At 39.2% G+C, this 19,231-nt stretch overlaps 1 protein-coding gene across 2 annotated transcripts in view; it reads left to right on the plus strand.

Moving 5' to 3' along the window:
• RECK (reversion inducing cysteine rich protein with kazal motifs) overlaps window positions 1-19,231 on the plus strand; it is a 74,096-nt gene that overhangs the window by 34,184 nt on the left and 20,681 nt on the right. For both annotated transcript variants that reach the window (XM_059836192.1, XM_059836193.1), the window contains 8 exons: window positions 6,951-6,984; window positions 7,873-8,070; window positions 8,470-8,737; window positions 10,230-10,409; window positions 11,373-11,585; window positions 12,369-12,505; window positions 14,772-14,912; window positions 17,534-17,722. In XM_059836192.1, coding sequence (XP_059692175.1) covers window positions 6,951-6,984; window positions 7,873-8,070; window positions 8,470-8,737; window positions 10,230-10,409; window positions 11,373-11,585; window positions 12,369-12,505; window positions 14,772-14,912; window positions 17,534-17,722 — 1,360 coding nt within the window. The remainder of the gene's footprint in view (window positions 1-6,950; window positions 6,985-7,872; window positions 8,071-8,469; window positions 8,738-10,229; window positions 10,410-11,372; window positions 11,586-12,368; window positions 12,506-14,771; window positions 14,913-17,533; window positions 17,723-19,231) is intronic.

The raw sequence follows: 19,231 nt of genomic DNA on the forward strand, positions 1-19,231 counted from the left end.
CTGATACAGGCCAGGATGCCGTTGGCCTTCTTGGCCACCTGGGCACACTGCTGGCTCATCTTCAGCCGGCTGTCGATCAACACCCCCAGGTCCTTTTCTGTGGGGCAGCTTTCCAGCCAGTCGTCCCCAAGCCTGGAGCGTTGCATGGGGTTGTTGTGGCCAAAGTGCAGGACATTGTTTTGGAAAAGGTTCCAAAAAACAGTTTTAGTGAACTCCTAAGGCACAGGGCTGTCTGTGGCCTCTGTAAGTACTACTTAATTAATTCAAGGTGGATTCTGACCATATACTACACATAGTAGCCAATATTATTGTCATCTTATCTTCTGGTGCTTTTTGTCCCTATTCTCTACTGTTCGAAGGAGGTTGGTAGAATGCTCAATGATCTTGCCAAAATTTAAGTTCCAGTGATCTTGTTCTATCTTACTGTGCAAGCGTTCTCATTTCTTTACTGGTTTACATAATTGAGGAAAATCTTGGCCTTACTTGGTAATTACTGCAAGATTTTAAACTTCTTAACAGATGTGCACCAGCATTGAAACTTCAGCTGACTCCACTAAACCTTAGTATGTTACCTTCTGACTTTATCTTATCTTGATAAATTCAAAGATTAAACGAAGTCAAGGACAGACTAACAGGACTTTCATTGCAGTTCTCAGAGAGTGAAGCTTTTTGTTTCCTAGTGTATTTGTTAACTGTAGGTAATACTTCTAAATTAAGATGACCTTAATTGGATAGGATCTATACTCAAATATTTAACATGGTTAGGCTGCCCAAGACAACAGTACTAAACTTATTTTTCTGCCAGAGTTAGTACAATACAGGTACCACGGTAATTTTTAGGGAAGAAAATAATCTTTGATTTTTAGCAAAATACTCTTTAATTTCTGGCGTGAAAGAATAGCTTCACTCTCACTTTTCGTTCAAGACACAAAAGGCAGCCATTTTAAAAAGTGTGCTTGTAATATAAAAGCATGCCTTACAATGCAGAAGACTTCTTTTAGCCAAGTGTTCTGCTCTGTTTGTGTTTGTGTGCATGCACTTTGTTTTTTGAGCCGTTACCTGCAGCTGATGAGCTCCAAAAAGAGCGAAACCAGTTAGGTCCTGCAGTACGGGCTAAAGTCTTGCTTCAAGGAGCTTCTGGTGAGGAAGAGTGGACAATCTTCTCTGCTGGGTAAACTTCAGTTGCCTTTTTCAGTTTCCGTAACACCAAAAGACCTTTGAGACTGTTTTCTTTAAGGCATACATGGTTGTGTTGCCTGTGTCTGCCTGCCACTTTCCATTCCTTCTGCTTATAGTCTCACTGGCTTTAATCACCAGTTTCGGCAACTTTTGGGTTTAAAAAAAGAGAAGTCTGAAAGATGAGATTAATGCACAAGTAAAACAAATCTTTGTTTGTGTTTTATAAATGTCAATATTGCCATCTTTCTTCAATTAATATTTTATTCACAAGTTGAAAATGGAGTATCAGACTCTGTGTGTGTACACAGTATTGCCTTTTGATCCTCATTTTCCCAGATCTTGATGACTTAGTTCTTCCTTTAAAGAGAACATCCTTTCCTGCTCTTTTGTTTTTGTGGGGTTTGTTGTGTTTTGTTTTTCCTTACCTCTATCTCTGTTTTATCTTTTGCTTTGTTTTCTCTGTCTCCTGACAGTTCACTGGCAGATTCACAAGGAAGCTTCAGTGGGCAGAAAAGCTGCTGATTTTTTAAATATGAGTGTACTTTATTAGAGATGGGCATTAACCCTGTTTTATGGTTAGTAATTTAAATCAGACTGACTGTCTAACACCGTTATCAGCTTTATTTATGAACAGGTGACTGCACAGTAATTTTTATTTTTAAGATTCTGTCATGTCTGTATAGCTAAATTCCCCACAGGTGTACCTGTGCTTTCTGGGAAACTGAACAATTATCCAGACCTACGCAAAGAGCAAAGTCAGCACCCTAACTAGCACTGTATTCTGTGGTGGCTACAGGCACTACAGTTTCATGAGATATGGTGAGTTGCTTTAACAACTCGGTGCAGCAGAAGTTCCCCCGGTTCCTTCTTGCAACTGCCCTTTTGCCACACACACTCCCTCCCACTGCTAGCCATACAAATATACTCCTCCTTACCTTACTCTGCCTCTGGCATCTGGCAGGTCCGTCTAAAAGATGACGTCTAAAAGATGACGTCTAAAAGATGACGTCTAAAAGATGACGTCTAAAAGATGACGTCTAAAAGATGACGTCTAAAAGATGACGTCTAAAAGATGACGTCTAAAAGATGACGTCTAAAAGATGACGTCTAAAAGATGACGTCTAAAAGATGACGTCTAAAAGATGACGTCTAAAAGATGACGTCTAAAAGATGACGTCTAAAAGATGACGTCTAAAAGATGACGTCTAAAAGATGACGTCTAAAAGATGACGTCTAAAAGATGACGTCTAAAAGATGACGTCTAAAAGATGACGTCTAAAAGATGACGTCTAAAAGATGACGTCTAAAAGATGACGTCTAAAAGATGACGTCTAAAAGATGACGTCTAAAAGATGATTCTGTTCTAACTTACACCTATTGAAATCGCTGATTTAAATTCCTAGGAGATGAGAAAAAGGAGTTTTCAGGAGGGTTACTGAGAAAAATACAGGTCTTGAGAAGATGATTAGTGCCAGAGCTGATGTAAAGTCATACGCAAGACTATACAACTGAGAACAGGGAGAGAAGAGTTGACAACAATGTAGAAAAGAGAAGTAAGACCACCTCCTCTTAGCAGAAATACTAGCGTTATTACAGTGATACAGCAGTCTGTGGAACTATAGTTTCAAAGTACAGAAAGAAGAAGATTTATTATCTGCTTAGGGCATCCTGCCTGTGTAAAATGGGTGTGTAAAAGTGCTATAAGAAGGTAATTTTGTCTCAACTTGAGCCCTTCTTTAGAGGAGGAACGTTGGTAGACACCATCATCTTCTCAACATTCTTCTCCATTTTGTGTGTGGTTATAAACTGCAATTTGAGCTAACAGGGCCAGTGACACTGTTATCCCTGAACTGCTTTGTAATAACTTTTTTGTAACATTCAACTTTTAAATAACATGACAAATTTTAGCTGAGTTTCTAGCAGCATTACATCATGATTCTAAGTATTGTTTGCGCTAACAGTATGGTCAAGTACTTAGGTATAACAGTGACAGACAGGCTTCAGCCTTCTCAGGAGCCTCTATTGTCCCAGTGCATTAATTAATAAAGTTACAACATTGGTTTCTACCTGTCTGGTTTGTGTGCCGCCTTCCAGTGCTTGATACAGGGTGGGCGTGGAGAAGTCTAATTTCAGCAGCTTCTGAAGACAGTCAGTTTTGGGTCAGAGTGATGTTGTGTATGGCAATTCCTGTCTGACAATTGTTTCTTTTTTCGTACACGGGAGGTCCCAAAGAAACCAGGTGGCCACATTGAAACAGTGACTTGCTGATAACCGGTGTCCGGCATTCGTAGAGAAGGATGTATGGTGCTATAAAAATGACATGAGCCTTTAGGCAACAGTATAAATCTGTTCTTTACAGATGTAGGATGGTGACTCTGTCTACGTGTTCTGTTGCTGTGAGTTTTCTTGTCCCTCATCCGTGTTACAGAGATGAGTGGGTGACAGGATTGGCTTTGTGGGTGGTGAAGAGGGAAAAATCTGAAGTCAATCAGATGAAAACTTGCTGCTGGGATGAGGAATGTGGCTGCAAATTCATTCTCAGTCTCAGAGAAATAATTCAGTATCGATGCTCTTGGGAGAAAAGATCTAAAATTTGATAGCGGATATTAGAAGAATGAAAATAAAATGTCTGAATTGTTACTTTGTGAGCTTTGGGGTGTTGTTTCATGTAAGGCAGACTTTTGAATTTTTGTGTGAGGTGTTTTCAAGGGAGTTGTGCTTTTACTCACGATTACTGAAATTCTAAGTAGCTGCTGTTCATGGCAAGCTAACTTACATTTTCGAGTTAGATTTGTGTTTACTCTCTTAAGGTTGTTATTTCAGTGCCACATCCGCCGTGGTTGAAACCATGGTTTAAATTAATTTCTGACTGTAAATAGAAGAAAGTGACGCTGCTCACTACAATATTGGGACTATCCTCTTTAAAATCTTGTGTTTGACTGTTAACGTATTTCACTATCCAAAAATTTATTATCCAAAAGATGATATAATTGTGAGACTGTAGAAAACAGGATTGTGGCACTATGATTTACATGGCATAAAGAACAATTTGCGAGTTGGAGCTTGTGATTTAAATCACAGCATAAAATAAAATGATTAATGGCATGATACAAACTGAAATGTCAAGGCTTGAGGCTTTTCAAATATAAGTTAAGATGTGAGTCTTCCATCTTTTGGTACAGTAAATAATTCTTTTGGCTCTTCAGATTTTCATAGAACTGTCTCTGCAGGAATGCTAATTCATTTGAATGCTAATTCACGCATAGAGAGCCAGTCTGTTTTCTGAAGTGCTTACCCTTAAATGAACAACAGAAAATAGGACTAAGATAGCTACGAAAATGAAGAACAACATTTAAAAAAGAATCATGTTTTTACTTGGGTACTTACAAACCTTTCATGAGGAAAAATAATGTTAAAAAAAGGGGAAGTGGGCTTGTAGAATCCTCTGGTTCTGTAGTGGAATATATGTGCTTAATGAGTAGCACTTCAACGGAGTAAGAAGTTGAGACTCTGTAATATTTACTGATACTGGTATTAGGATTTACGATGTCTCTGAAGGTGAGTCAGTAAGGGAAAGGATGCAGAACGTGTGGGTTATATACTGAAGCTGTCTAGTAGAGATGAGTCTGCCTGTGCCGCTCCTGCGAACACAGAGATGTTCTATATTTACCCTGTCCTGGTCAGCATAACTGAAGGCGAGCGAGCTGCTTGAGAGGAGATCCTCAGCCTTCAGATGTTGCAGTTGCTCGTATTTTTATGAGTTCGCCACCGGGAGGTTTCATCACTTTGATATTTACTTTGCTTTTCTCTGTAATCCTACCTAGACCCTAGGGGGGAAAATAAGGATGGTGTCAAACCAGACTGAGTGACTCAAACTATCTCTGAGAAGAAAGCAAGTAGAGAATATGAATTGAAAAACAAATTCCTGCACTCCAAACAATCTCTAAGACAAAAATGAAAACGTCAGTATGATTCCTAACACGTTTGTATTTTCTTCGCTGTAAAAATGTAACCCTTCTGTCTGTTTACAGCAGTACAAAGTTTCACCAAAATGCCCCGAAGATTATTGGGGATACCCACTTCTCTGCAACGCCATAAATACTAGTAACTACCGCAGATGAAGAATGTAGTGAACTCCTGAGCTTAAGTTAGGTCTGCGTTTTGAGGTCTCTTCATTTTCTTATGTAGAGGTAGTAGCACATCTGATATTTTGCTGTACTGAAGCAAGATTTTAATCCCACGACATGATTGTGGATCAGTATGACGGTGTTTCTGTTTTCTTCTCTCGATGCTGTGTAAAATACAAATTTGTTTAATGATGGGGGTAGGGGAAATGAAGGAGATCAGGAACTTTATGAAGACGGGGATTGTGTTTTGTGACTATGTTTTAATTTATTTGATCACTTTTTATAATCTGGTGTTCAGGCAAGTGTGGAGGTCAGGTGTGGACGGGATTCAAATTCCTCTTCTTTTTCACAATCATATAATTTTAAAGTCTTTGATAATTGGCAACTACATTTTGGAATTTCAACCTCATGACTTCATCATTTCACAGAGTTCTGGAAAGTGTGTATGAGGTATCTATTTTTTTTAAGAAGAGATGTACTTTTTCAGCGTGGCAAAGGCTGTGGTTATTTTGGGCAAGAGTTCAATAGTCTTGAGGGAGGTGATTCTGCCCCTCTACCCTGCTCTGGTGAGGCCCCACCTGCAGTGCTGCGTCCAGCTCTGGGGTCCTCAGCACAGGAAGGACATGGACCTGTTGGAGCGCGTCCAGAGGAGGCCACGAAAATGATCAGGGGGCTGGAACACCTCTCCTATGAGGAAAGGCTGAGAGGGTTGGGGTTGTTCAGCCTGGAGAAAAGAAGGCTCCGGGGAGACACTATTGTGGCCTTTCAGTACTTAAAGGGGCCTTACAAGAAAGACAGGGACAGACTTTTTAGCTGGGCCTGTTGCGATGGGACAAGGGGTAATGTTTTTCAACTAAAAGAGGGTAGATTGAGACTAGAGGTAAGGAAGAAACTTTTCTCTATGTGGGTGGTGAAACCCTGGCACAGGCTGTCCAGAGAGGTGGGAGATGCCCCATCCCTGGAAACACTCAAGGTCAGGTTGGACGGGGCTCTAAGCAACCTGACCTAGTTGAAGATGTCCCTGCTCATGGCAGGGGGGCTGGACTAGATGACCTTGAAAGGTCCCTTCCAACCCAAACTGTTCTATGATTTTGATTGCTCTGTGGATTAGAGTCCTCTGAAAGAAAACAGCAGGGTGTATGTGTTTCCCTTCTTCTGTCACTTAACATGTTGTATATCCCCCAACTGTACCTTTTGGCAGCAGTTTCAGGGCGTTGATGGCATGCTTTAGCTTTTCAGGTATATTGTTGTTGAGTTAGTTTGTTGAGATTTTCTTTTGCATGTGTGCATCTGTGTTGAGTTCTTTTTTTCACGTAGAATCTTTAAAATTATTGTCATTAAAAAAAACACTTTGGGACATCCTGTTACAGCATGCTGTTTCTAAGTTCGTCCAGGAAATGCTTCCTATTTACTTGCTTGAATATCTATCTATTTTATTACGAGTACGCACAGAACTCAGGTGACCCCTGATCTTTTAATTTCCTACTTTCAGTGGTTTTGGATAGTGTTTTTGTTCTAATCCAATCTAATTGGAACAAACAATAACAAAGTTAGATTTATTAACTCATTATAAGAAATGACTGGACACTTAAATATTTATTTGAAGTTTTCTGGCTTGTAACACTATTTTTGTTTTGATTTCAGAACGCTCTCTTTAGTTGTATTAACAGAAATGAAAGTAAGTATGTAACGAATAGCTTGTCTTTTTTGTTTTTCTTTTATATCGTTCTATCCTTTTTTCTCTGAAATGCAAGAAATTCTGTGGATGTACATATACACAAATCATAGGGATTCAGTTCCATAGAAGGACAAACCACATGCATAAGTTTTCCTGCTCAAGTGATAAGGGGATTGGGCTGTTCATATAATTTATATCCGTTTTTAATGTGTGTATTTGTATTTGGCTTTTCTGTCCTATTTTGATGATTGCTTAGAAGCTCATTTTTTCCTTCTGCTTTGCTCAATTATTGAGTGTTAAGTAACAAAATTAAATGCATAGATGAAATCTTGCACCATGCAAGTGTTTTGTTGCCTGATGTCTGTCTATATAAAATGAAAAGAAATCAGTGTCTCAGAATTCATTCTAGTTAAAGTATTTCTCAAGAACTGTATATTTAAAAACATATCAAACATGGGTGAATCACAACACCATCTGTCTATTTTTTGGAATGAGTTTTAGGATGCTACTCTTGTATTTATTTGTGTACTATTAATATTTGTCTAATAATTCAATTATAGGACAATTCTGTTTACAGAATCACAGAATGGATTAGAAGGGACCTCTGGAGACAAAACAGCTGAAGATAAAATTCTTGAACTTGAGTTCAACATGGCTTTAGGGACTTTTTTTTTCTCCAGCTAAACAAACAAATGTAATTTGGCTAGTTACAGATTGTCTCAGTAACAGTACTCTGTAGGCAGAGATTATTCTAATAGAGCACAGAAGAATTTCTTCTTTTTTTTTTTTTTTTTTTTTTTTACAGTATTACCTTGAGCATCATTGCTCGTTTCTTCATTTCTCTGTGTAGGAACCCATAGCTTTTCTGTTGTTTTTTTGTTTCCCCAGTGGGGTCAGTCTGTTGCAGTTATGCAGGTCATCATACAAACTGTCGGGAATATTGTCAAGCAATTTTTCGGACGGACTCTTCTCCTGGTCCTTCACAAATTAAAGCAGTTGAAAATTACTGTGCATCTATTAGCCCTCAGCTTATACACTGTGTGAACAACTATACACAGTCATATCCAATGAGAAATCCTACAGATAGTAAGTATAAAAAATATCCTTTACTGAAAGTTATAAAAAAATACTGAAAATGTTTGAGGATTGTATGCACTTTTTATATAAAATGTGTTATTGTGTAACTCTATTGTATAAATTGTATTCATGTATCTCTATATTATAATTGTAATTATATAAATTTATGTAATGATAACTTTTGTAGGTGCATTATTGATTTTTTTTAATTTTTTTTTATTTCTACATATTGCTGTTTTTTTTCCCAGAGTTGATTCTGTTTGCATTTAAAAGAAGCAATGTTATTTGAAATTATTTAGGGGGCAAAAAAAGCCTCCTTATAGCAATTTTTCTCTGAGGGCTATTATGTCCTGCATCTCGGTGGTTGTTGTATGTTTGATCATTAACTATTTTTAAATTTTTTAACAGGTTTGTATTGCTGTGATAGAGCAGAGGACTATGCCTGTCAGACTGCTTGTAAAAGAATTCTAATGTCAATGAAAACAGAGCTTGAAATTGTTGACGGACTTATAGAAGGCTGTAAAACAATGCCTCTCCCTCAGGATCCGCTTTGGCAATGTTTTCTTGAGAGTTCACGATCTGTTCACCCAGGAGTCACTGTGCACCCTCCACCTTCAACAGGCCTCGATGGAGCTAAGCTCCATTGCTGTTCTAAAGCAAATTCTTCCACATGTAGGTCAGTATCTCTCTACCTTCATTTCCAGTTGTGAAAAAGCTTTAGAAGTTCTCTCGTATCAGGCCTTTACCCAAATTCTTCTATGTACATCAAATAAAGAGTTCTGTGAATTCTTAGGGAAAATAGAGGTTTCGCTACTCAGATGGGGCTCACGTTCTGTCCAATACTTACTTTGTATTTCAAAAAATACTGCTCTATAAGAGGAATCACACTTTTCTCACTTTTAGCACTAGCATGTTACAGCAGACACACTAAGTTAATGAAAACTGTACCTTACTTGTGGTCGTAACAGCCAATATTGCAACAAGATGAAGAGACCTTAAGCAGATGCTAAAGAGAGCCAAGGGGACAATGACCTGCACGAGCTCTCAAGTACCTGGTTGCCACGTGTTAAAACCTTAGCCGTATTCCTTACTAGACGCTATTCAGATTTTTGTCAATGAAAAATAACTTAGGTTATTTAATAATTAAATAATGGAACTAACTATTCTGACATTTAAAAAATAAGCGTTTCAGCAAATAGTTGCACACTTGCAAATAACTGTAACTGGAGCATTTTTAGTTTGTAGTGGTTATCTGTCCACTTTAAAAATAGACCATTATTGCTTTTTAAATGCATCAGTATGTCAAAAGAAGCTGCAAACGTTGATTTTTGAGCTGTTCCTTCCTTTTCTATCAAAGTTTACAGTAACAAAACAACAGATCCTGAATGCATCAGGATCTTATAATGAGTTCAGTCGTAGAGCCCTGGAGTTACGTTATTTCTTAGAACATTGTAGCATAGGGCAGTTGATATAATATCTTTTAGTTGCTTGCTTTGACAATGAGTTCTAAAAATGGATCCTACCCTCACGGTTTCAATATGCAGTAGACTTTAATAGTACAGTGAATTTCCATACCTTCAGTTGGGATGGGAACAGCTGTAGTTTGTGGGATGTTGCTGTGAATGAAGCGGCTTGGGTATTGCTGACACCGGCAAACACCTCAAACACAAGCCACAAAGAGTACCTCTGTTTCAAACATCAGGGCAAAAGAAGAAACGTATTTTGCTTGCCAATCATTCTGTAGGAGGAGAAGGCATGATTTGAACTGGAAGGGTGGAATTAGAAGTTGTTCATTATCATGTCAACCGAGATTTATTACAAGTAAAATTAGCTGGGATAGTTCTCACCTCCAAGTCATTAGTTCGGGTTTCCAACTATTACATTTTTACTGGATATTGCAGTTTTATATTCTGAAGTCTTTCAGTCTCACTAGCTTCAAGATTTTCTAGCATACTTAAGCAAAACTGCAAAACGTAGAAAACAGTGAAGTGGGGTTATTTGCTTTGAGCACAACATTTGAATACTCTTGCACACTTTGTGGGCGCTAACACAGTCTTCCACTGTGAGTGCAGGCTGTTGTGATCAGCAAAGAAACGATAGGCTCGGCTATATCTGAATGACTGCTCTTCTTTTAATTTTATTTTCTTCATCTGTGTTTTTCTTTTCAGAGAGCTCTGCACTAAACTTTATAGCACGAGCTGGGGCAATTCACAGAGCTGGCAAGAATTTGATCGCTTTTGTGAGTATAATGCAGTTGAAGTTTCCATGTTGACCTGTTTAGCAGATGTACGAGAACCTTGTCAGCTGGGCTGTAGAAATCTTACTTACTGCACTAATTTTAATAACAGGTAGGAGAGAGACACTGAATATTGTATAAAGGAATTCCTGTGCTGTGATGTAAAAAATAAGATAAAATGTTTTTCAGGCTTATTTTGAGATTGTATGTAGCTGTCTTTCTGCAAATATTTTTTTTTGATAATTTAAAAATCAATAGTTTTCTTTAGAATAAACTTTTGGAAATTAATTTAACAACAGACATAACAAAACTTACAAGAATAAAAGCTAACCCCTGAACTTGTAAAATGTCATCATGTATTAGCAGCATATTCCTCTGCCTTACTGTATAGACAAGTAAGCCATGATAACCAGAATGTTGTGTATTATAAATAAGGTAAAAATTCTTGTTAAATTTACATGTTACTCTCTTCTAAAATTCCTTTTCTTTCAGAAGTATTTATGTGATTTTTTTACTCTATAGGGCAAAATGCATGACTTCAAAGTGGTGTCTGAATTAGTATTTCCAAGGTTACAAATTAAATAGTTTGAGTTTCAAAAAAAGCATTTAAAAATTTGTTAGCTATTAGAGGTCTCTGGCTTTTCTTTGAAATAGTGTACAGTGGCACGAGTGTTACATGAGCAGTAGAATCACATGTGATAGATGCAGCCTGGGCAAATATAAATGATAAATCAACTTGCATTAGTGATTGACCAGGAAACATTCACGCAGATATTCAGGATATCTAAGATATTTGCTTTTAAGTCAACTTTTTCAGGTAAGAAAAATTTAAGTGGTATTTGATCTAAGAGTAGAGGTGAGAAGGGACTTTCAGCCTTGAGTCTTAAAGAGCTTATTTTCCTTAAAGACTGAATTCAAATTGATTTTGATCTTGCTTAACTGTGGAAGGGATTAATTTCTTTATACCACAAAAACCAAGCCATAGTAAGGTTGTAGAGTTCATATGGTGAAAGGTAAAATGTGTGGTGTTTTCTTTTTCTCGTATACATGCCATATCTTAACTTCTTCTTTTAAGACCAACAGAACTTTTTAGGAGCTGCAATACTCAGTCAGACCAGGGTGCCATGAATGACATGAAGCTGTGGGAAAAAGGGAGTATTAAAATGCCATTTATAAATATTCCCGTGCTTGATATTAAAAAATGCCAACCAGAAATGTGGAAGGCAATTGCCTGCTCGCTGCAGATTAAACCTTGCCACAGCAAATCTAGAGGAAGTATTATCTGCAAGTAAGTACTGTGGGGGGAAAAACAACTTAGAAGTTCCGTTAAGGATTTTGATGAGAACTAAAAAGCTGCTGTAGGATTGTGTTTGACTTACGTTAGGAAAACATGGCAAGGCAAACACAGAAGGAACATGAGCTTGTGTAGTTGCCATTGCTTGAATCTCCGTCACTGTAAGTGGAGGATGTTTGTCTGTTAATGAGATGGATCTATACGCTTCCATTGTAAAGTTGGTTTATTGCTGGGGTTTTTTTTGGCTCGCTGTGGTGTCTATAAAACCTCTCCTCTTTTTCGGTTTTGGGAACTACTGGTGATTTTCAGCTGACAGAAAGGTCTGAAAAAAAAAGGGAAGTTTATTTTTTAAAAAAATAAATTTTGAAAGTAGGTGATTGGGTAGAGAAGAGACCAGTTAACAGTACAGGTAGTGAGATAGAGTTCAACCCATATTAGACATTAGTAAATTAAGGAAATGTTTGGTCTTGAAACATGCATATGATGCCATAGAAAATAAAAATCACCAAGCCCAAAGTAGAGGAAGAGTATTGTAAGCAATAGTTCCTGTCTTTGTGTCACAAATTTGTTCCTTCTTCTGTATGTAAAATGTAGCACACATATATACACGCACACACATATATATATATATGTAAAAAAAACCACTCCGCTGTGAGACAGATGGGGAAGGTTGTGGCTTCGGGGAAGGGAAGAATTTGGAAAGAAATCTTTTTTTCATACAAGACCTTTTTTCTTCAAGTAGTGTTCATGAAGTTCTGTTTCTTTCTTCATCTGAAGATCAGATTGTGTGGAAATACTGAAGAAATGTGGAGATCATAATAAATTCCCTGAAGGCCACTCAGCTGAAAGTATTTGTGAGCTCTTATCTCCAACAGATGACTTGGAGAGCTGTATCCCTTTGGATACATACCTGAGTAAGTATCAATGTACCTATGCAACCAAATCAAAAACCAAGATACTTTGAATGCTTATCATTGTTTTTAATAACTTTCATTATTCTTTTAAAGACAGTTGTATTGAATGTGAGGCATTTTATTTAGCGTATTAGAGAAAATTGGATTTTTCAAATTGCCATAGCTCATTACGTTTATTCCTTCTTGTATTGGGTGTATAAGCAAGGTTGTTTTGGGGGCAGTGGAGGCTGCAGGGGCTGCGTGGGAAGGTATCAAGGACTGCACTCTGCCAGACACAGCCAGCTCGGCAATGGGCCTGCTATAGGCCAAACCTGTGCCCCTTAGCAAATTCAGTGGTGCCTCTGTGAAAACACATTTAAGAAAGGGCAAGAAGTGCTGGACAGGTGGAGGAGAAGGGAACGGGAAGAGTGAGAAACAACAGAGGTGGCACCAAGGTCAGGGGAGCAGGAGGAGAGGCGGTGCTCCATGGCAGAGCAGACGTCCCCAAGGCAGCCTGTGGAGGACCCCGTGCCACAGCAAGTGGGTGTACCCTGAAAGAGGCTGCAGCCCCGGGAGAGCCCGTGCTGGAGCAGAGGAAAGGTGTGACTGGGAATGAGGGGCAGAGCGAAACCGCTCTGTACCATGGTCACCATCATCCCCCCCTTCCCAATCCCCACTGCGTCACTTGGGGCAGGGGCAGAGAAATCTGGAGTGAAGGAGTGAAGGTGAGCCTGGGAAAGGGAGGAAGAAGGATGTTGCTTTAATGTTTGTCTTCATTCCCATTACCTGAATCTGTAATTCAATATTTATTTTAATTGGCAATAAATTTAGTTAATTTCCCCCAAGTCAGTTTTGCCTGCAGTGGTAATTCTTACACAGTCTCCCTGTCTTTATCTCAACCCATGAGCTTTTCTGTTCCTGTTCTACCTATTTTCTACCCCCATCCCATTTGGGGTGGGGGGACTGGGTGGGAGTTTGGCTGTTAGCCAAGGCTAACCCGCCACAATTCTCTTTTGGGGACTTCATATATTCAGTGCAAGTACAGTAATCTGTATCGTCTAATAATCTGGCTTGTTGAATTTCAGTGATTTTTACCTACTTGAAAACAGACTAGTTAATCTTATTTTAAGACAACTCTGTTCTTCAAGAAGTCATCTCACATGCCAAAAAAGCGCTATAATAATAAAACCACTAGCACTATTTATTTACAGGACAAAAGCTGGATCTTGCTTGGGAGGACTGATCTCAAGTAAATGTCACTGAAATAATAGCGTAATTTATAGCACAGCTTCTTGATGTACAAAATTACGTTTTTGCCCAATGCATAAAATCTGTTCTTCAACTGTGCAATTAGAATAACTAAAACCCAAATTAAGTCTTGGGGCAACAGAACATGAGTTTAGTAGGTATATGGAGGAACGAAGTTTTTGTGGTTCTGTTTTCTCCTAGCATGTCTTATCCCTCAGTGTGGAACACAATTGTATTAGTAAAATTTTCTCTTGGTTCTAGATGTCATTTAAATGCATCTTTTTACATTATTTTTCCAAATCTGCTCTACCCTGTTACTACTTCCTGTTGCATATATATCTCTGTAGGATTTAATCCTATAAAGCTGAAAAGGTCTTATCCATTTTAGACTTTATTCCAAATTAAATTTAGATATTTCTTTCTCAGAATCCCAGGAACTTTGAAAACAGTAAAATTTTGGTTAGTAAGAGCTGCAACTGAAAGTATGCCTCCACAAATAAATTGTTCCCCGAGAGACAATGTATTGAAGCTTTGGGTGGTTCTTTCCATGTTGCTGCTGCTTTTCCGTGTTGTCTTCACTCTCCTTCATCTTGTGACAGGAGAACATTACTAGTGAGTTAAAGGGAAAACAGAAACAAAAGTCTATCAATGATAGCAAACTTGGTTAAACATCAAGTGTACTTTAAACCTCCAGTTTCTTAATCACTGACTATGGGACTTCTCTTGATTAAACTGCTGGTCATTGTCAGTTTGTATTTTTGTCAAGTAGAGAAAATTATTGGGGAAACAAAATAGAGGAAATATATTTTGCTTGTGAAGAATCATCTGGGTCGTTATTTCCAGGATTGAGAACTAAACTTTTGAAATAAGTTAACTACCTTGTCGTGTCAAGCTTCTACAAGTATAGTTAAAAAAAGAAAAAATATTTCACAGAATTGTCAAAAAATACGATTTTACTGAATGTAAGAAATGCCATGCTTTACTGAAGAAAAATAAACCTCATTTAAATCACTATAGATGCTGTATATTCTGTTTTCAGGCCCAAGTTCTTTAGGTAACATTGTAGAAGATGTTACACATCCATGTAATCCGAATCCATGTGCAGCTAATCAGTTATGTGAAGTAAACAGGAAAGGATGTCAATCTGGAGAGCTGTGTCTTCCGTATTTGTGTGTACCAGGTAAGGCTTTTTGGAATTCTGTTTACCTGAATTTTGCTGCTAAATATATGTTACTGAAATTTTGTTGAAAGTTTCAGAGTGAATTGCTCATATCCCAAAAGAACTATTATCACAATTATCTTGTGTTTTCAAAAGCTGTAGCCTACCTTCTAGCTCTTTTCACTTCTCCATGTGTTTCTCTTTTTGTTGTCCACTGAAAGATAATGTCTTATTAGAAGATACATCATTACTTATTTGGCTTCAGAAGAAATAAATGTCCATACTTGGTCTCTAAGCAGCCTGCCTGCTATTTAAAATTACAAGCATGCAATACTGCAAATACAGTGCAGCTCACTGCTTCTGCAGACACCGTGACATGTATTGCCCTGTATTTCCATACATTATTAGTCATATCCGCATTATTTTCCTTGCTGGTGAAATAAAATGACATTATATCTTGCTTTGAAATTAATGAAAATCAGGCTGTCAGTCTTGGGAGGACTTTTTGAGAGCTCTGGGAATCTGATCAAATGCAGGGTGCCCTGGGATGTACATTTGCATTGGCAGCAATTCCGGTGTTATCTTAAAGTTCAAGATGGTATCTTACATGGAATTGTCCCAAATGCTTCTTCATAGGCAAGGTCGACTTCTCAAAATCTCTCCAGCAGCTCATGGGTAACTAGGTCCGGTCTGAGTAAATTAATACCCAAACTTTTTCTTAAGAGCTTCACTGTTGCTGCTTCACTGGATTCAGAGTGCCGAGGTTCAGGGCTTGGGAAGGAAATGACATGGCACATAATTTATTTGCCTCTCCTTTCTTCTCGCTGCTACTTGAGCTTGCAGGACTGATGCAGCATCTCTGCACTTCATCTTTAGTGACTGACAGCGCTGTGAGTTCATTGAGTGGAGAAAAAGGCAGAACCGCAAGGCAGATTAGCTCTGTGTCTCCCCCAGATCTGTATATAGGCTTGTAGTTTGGAGGAAAAAGACACTGACTTTGGGAAACAACAAAAATATGAATAATGGATCTTGTGCTGCCTTGTCCTTGCATGAGACCCACGGTACTGCTGTTCATTAAAGGTGATGTCTGGAGGTGCAGCAGTACGCAGCTGACTGCATTTCTGCTGCTGCTCCGTTGAGTGATACTTTTCATGTAGGTGCACCTCACTAGAAAGGCATCCGTGGTCATTTGGGAACTACTTTTTCAGAGCATAGGTGTTGTCTAACTTCTGCATCATGAGTAAATGTGAGCTGACTGGGGAGAGAGCCTCACGTAGAATGAGTTTCAGCTATCTAACTTTGAAACGGCGGGCTTGGATGGTGTTGATAACAAGGGTCAAATCTACAAAAGGAGGTGGGAGACTGTACGATGTCCAACTTCTACAGCCCCTTCATTGTTCTACATTAGACACCGGTAGTGCTTGCCACAATTTTCCCCCTTTCTTTAAAGCAAAAGGTAGCGTTCAGTGACATGAGGGATCACGTATGGTTCTTGAAGCAAAAAGGAAAGCTTACATTTGGTGACCGCTTGAACGCGTGTGTTGAGAGAGACTGAGCGAGTGAGAGCGACAGTGATTTTTAAACTGAATTGCATGAAGCAGCCTCCTTTCTAGAGGAGGTGATAGAGATCGTTGCCATAACTGCCTTGCATCAAGTTCCCTGAGCCTCTTTTGTTCCAGAGTCCCTTTTATTCAGCAGTTTCTCCAGTGATTTTTAATTACAAAGAGGAAAACTGGGGTTTGCGTCACTGGTACATCTGCTACACTTGTGCTCTTCTAAAAGTGAGGATAGACTTCAGCTTATTCTTTCTGTGAGCCTAGGGTATGACCCTTACAAAATATTTTTGGTTTTCTGAAAAGCCGAGCATTATTACTAGAGAGGTTGTATTGTCTTTGCTTGCTGCAAAAGTCATTCAAAGTGATCTGAAAATAAGCTCACACAGAGCTTTTGAAGAGACACTTTACCTCCTCTAAAGGTTGGAAGGTGACTTTTGGTTGAATTCAGTCTTTTTATTGGTTGAAAGTTTTGGGGGATTTGTTGCAGTTCATAATTTCTAGGGTAATTTTAATCTACTATTTCTCTTATTGTTGTTTCCTTGCAGTTTTTAAAACCATTTTTCTTCTTTTCCATTCTTTTTTTTATTATTTTAAATCCAGTTTTCCTGCTTTTTCTCCCTTTCTCCTCTCTTCACGTCTACCTATAAGAGTCCTTCAGTATTCACGTAAGAGGTACAAGTACGGAAGGAAGACACAATAAAATACGTAAGAGAGGGGAAATGACTGGGCTTTGCTTGTGACACCCTTCAATTCAGTTTGTGTATTGGAGAGAGTGAAGCGTATGTGGTCTTTGTTATATCACATACGTTTCATGCTACTCCAGAGCTCTGGAAAATGAGTTTACTTGAGAATTCTTGGAATTACCAGTCTTTTTGTCTGAAGTGACATTTCTACAGGCACTTCAGAACATTGTCACAAGCAAATATCTTCTCTTTCTGCTACTTGTTGCCTCTAAAATGAGTGGATTTGTCTAAAGGGCGAGAGCAAGGATGCTTTTTCACAAGTCAAAGAGTAGCAGTTATTTTTGATAGTGGCACTTGTCAAAGTATTTACTAAATATGAGCTCAAATTTCTCCTTGTATATAGGTTGCAAACTAGGAGAAGCCTCAGATTTTATTGTCCGTCAAGGTACACTTATTCAAGTTCCATCTTCAGCTGGCGATGTTGGTTGTTACAAGATTTGTACCTGTGGACACAGTGGATTGCTAGAAAACTGCATGGAAATGCATTGTGTTGACCTCCAAAAATCATGCATTGTTGGAGGACAAAGAAAAAGTAAGTATTAGAACAATAATTATATCTTTATACAGCACCTGTTCCTTAAGCAGTGAATTCTGAGGTACATAGGAAAACCCAGAGGATCTGAATGCAGGGTTTATGAGAAAATACAAAAGTTAATGTGTGCATCCCTATATATAATACTTGTTTAATTCTTATGTATGCTGGAGTTTTCCATTATTTAAATCAATACTGAACTGTGTCTGTCTCAACCAATGGAAGTCTTGTGTGAAGCATGTTCTTAGTACACCGTTTTTCAACCAAAAGGTCACTGGCTTGCCTCACATCCCCTGTATTTTATGGTACTTGATATTAGCTAGCTTTCTTTCTGGTAGAACTTGCTGGTGAGAGCTCTGAGGACTGAGGAGAGGAAAACAAAGGCAAGTGTAGGGTACTGCACCCAGGCCAGAATAACCTCACGCATCAGTACAGGTGAGGGGCTGACCTGCTGGAGAGCAGCTCTGTGGAAAGGGACCTGGGGGTCCTGGGGGACAACAGGATGACCATAAGCCAGCAATATGCCCTTGGGGCCAAGAATGCCAGTGGCATCCTGGGGTGCATCAAGGAGAATGTGGCTAGCAGGGCAAGGGATGTTATCCTCCCCCTCTATTCTGCCCTGGTGAGGCCGCATCTGGAGTCCTGTGTCCAGTTCTGGGCTCCCCGGTTCAAGAAGGACAGGGAACTGCTGGAGAGGGTACAGCAAAGGGCTACGAAGGTGATGAGGGGTCTGGAACATCTGTCTTATGAGGAAAGGCCGAGTGACTTGGGGCTTTGTAGTCTGGAGAAGACTGAGGGGGATCTTATCAATGCTTATAAATACCGAAGGGGTGGGCACCAGGAGGATGGGGCCAGTCTTTTTTCAGTGGTGCCCAGTGACAGGACAAGAGGTCATGGGCACAAACTTGGTCATAGGAAGTTCCATCTCCACATGAAGAGGAACTTCTTTCCTTTGAGGGTGGCAGAGCCCTGGAACAGGCTGCCCAGAGAGGCTGGGGAGTCTCCTTCTCTGGAGATACTCAGCACTCGCCGGGACGCATTCCTGTGCAACCTGCTCTGGGGGACCCTGCTCTGGCGGGGGTTGGACTAGGTGATCTCCAGAGGTCCCTTCCAACCCCTCTCGTTCTGTCATTCTGTGAAAAGTCCTGAGAGTTCCCAGCCAGGAGGCAGCAGGGATGAGGCAACAACAGCAAAACAAATTGATCTGCTTTAAGCATGCTGTCGTTCCGAGGTTTAAGCACAGTGTAATGGACTATAAATGGCTGCCCATTTCCTGGATTCCAACTTTGCGGGTACTCTCAGTCTACTTTTAACAGCATTAGATAACCAGTGACCAAGAGAGGTGTCTGGGGAAGAGTATGAGAAAAGGCAGAGGATTTAATCATATTTTCCATGAATACTCGACCAGAATTCGTTCTACGCTTCAAACCACAGACCCCTTCAGCAGGGAGTGGTTTCTTTACTGGCCCCAAATGGGTTTGGGGTTTTTGGGTTTGGTTTTATTTTTTT

The sequence above is a fragment of the Gavia stellata genome, chromosome 3, assembly GCF_030936135.1.
Source record: "Gavia stellata isolate bGavSte3 chromosome 3, bGavSte3.hap2, whole genome shotgun sequence".
In the NCBI taxonomy this organism is placed as follows: domain Eukaryota; kingdom Metazoa; phylum Chordata; class Aves; order Gaviiformes; family Gaviidae; genus Gavia; species Gavia stellata.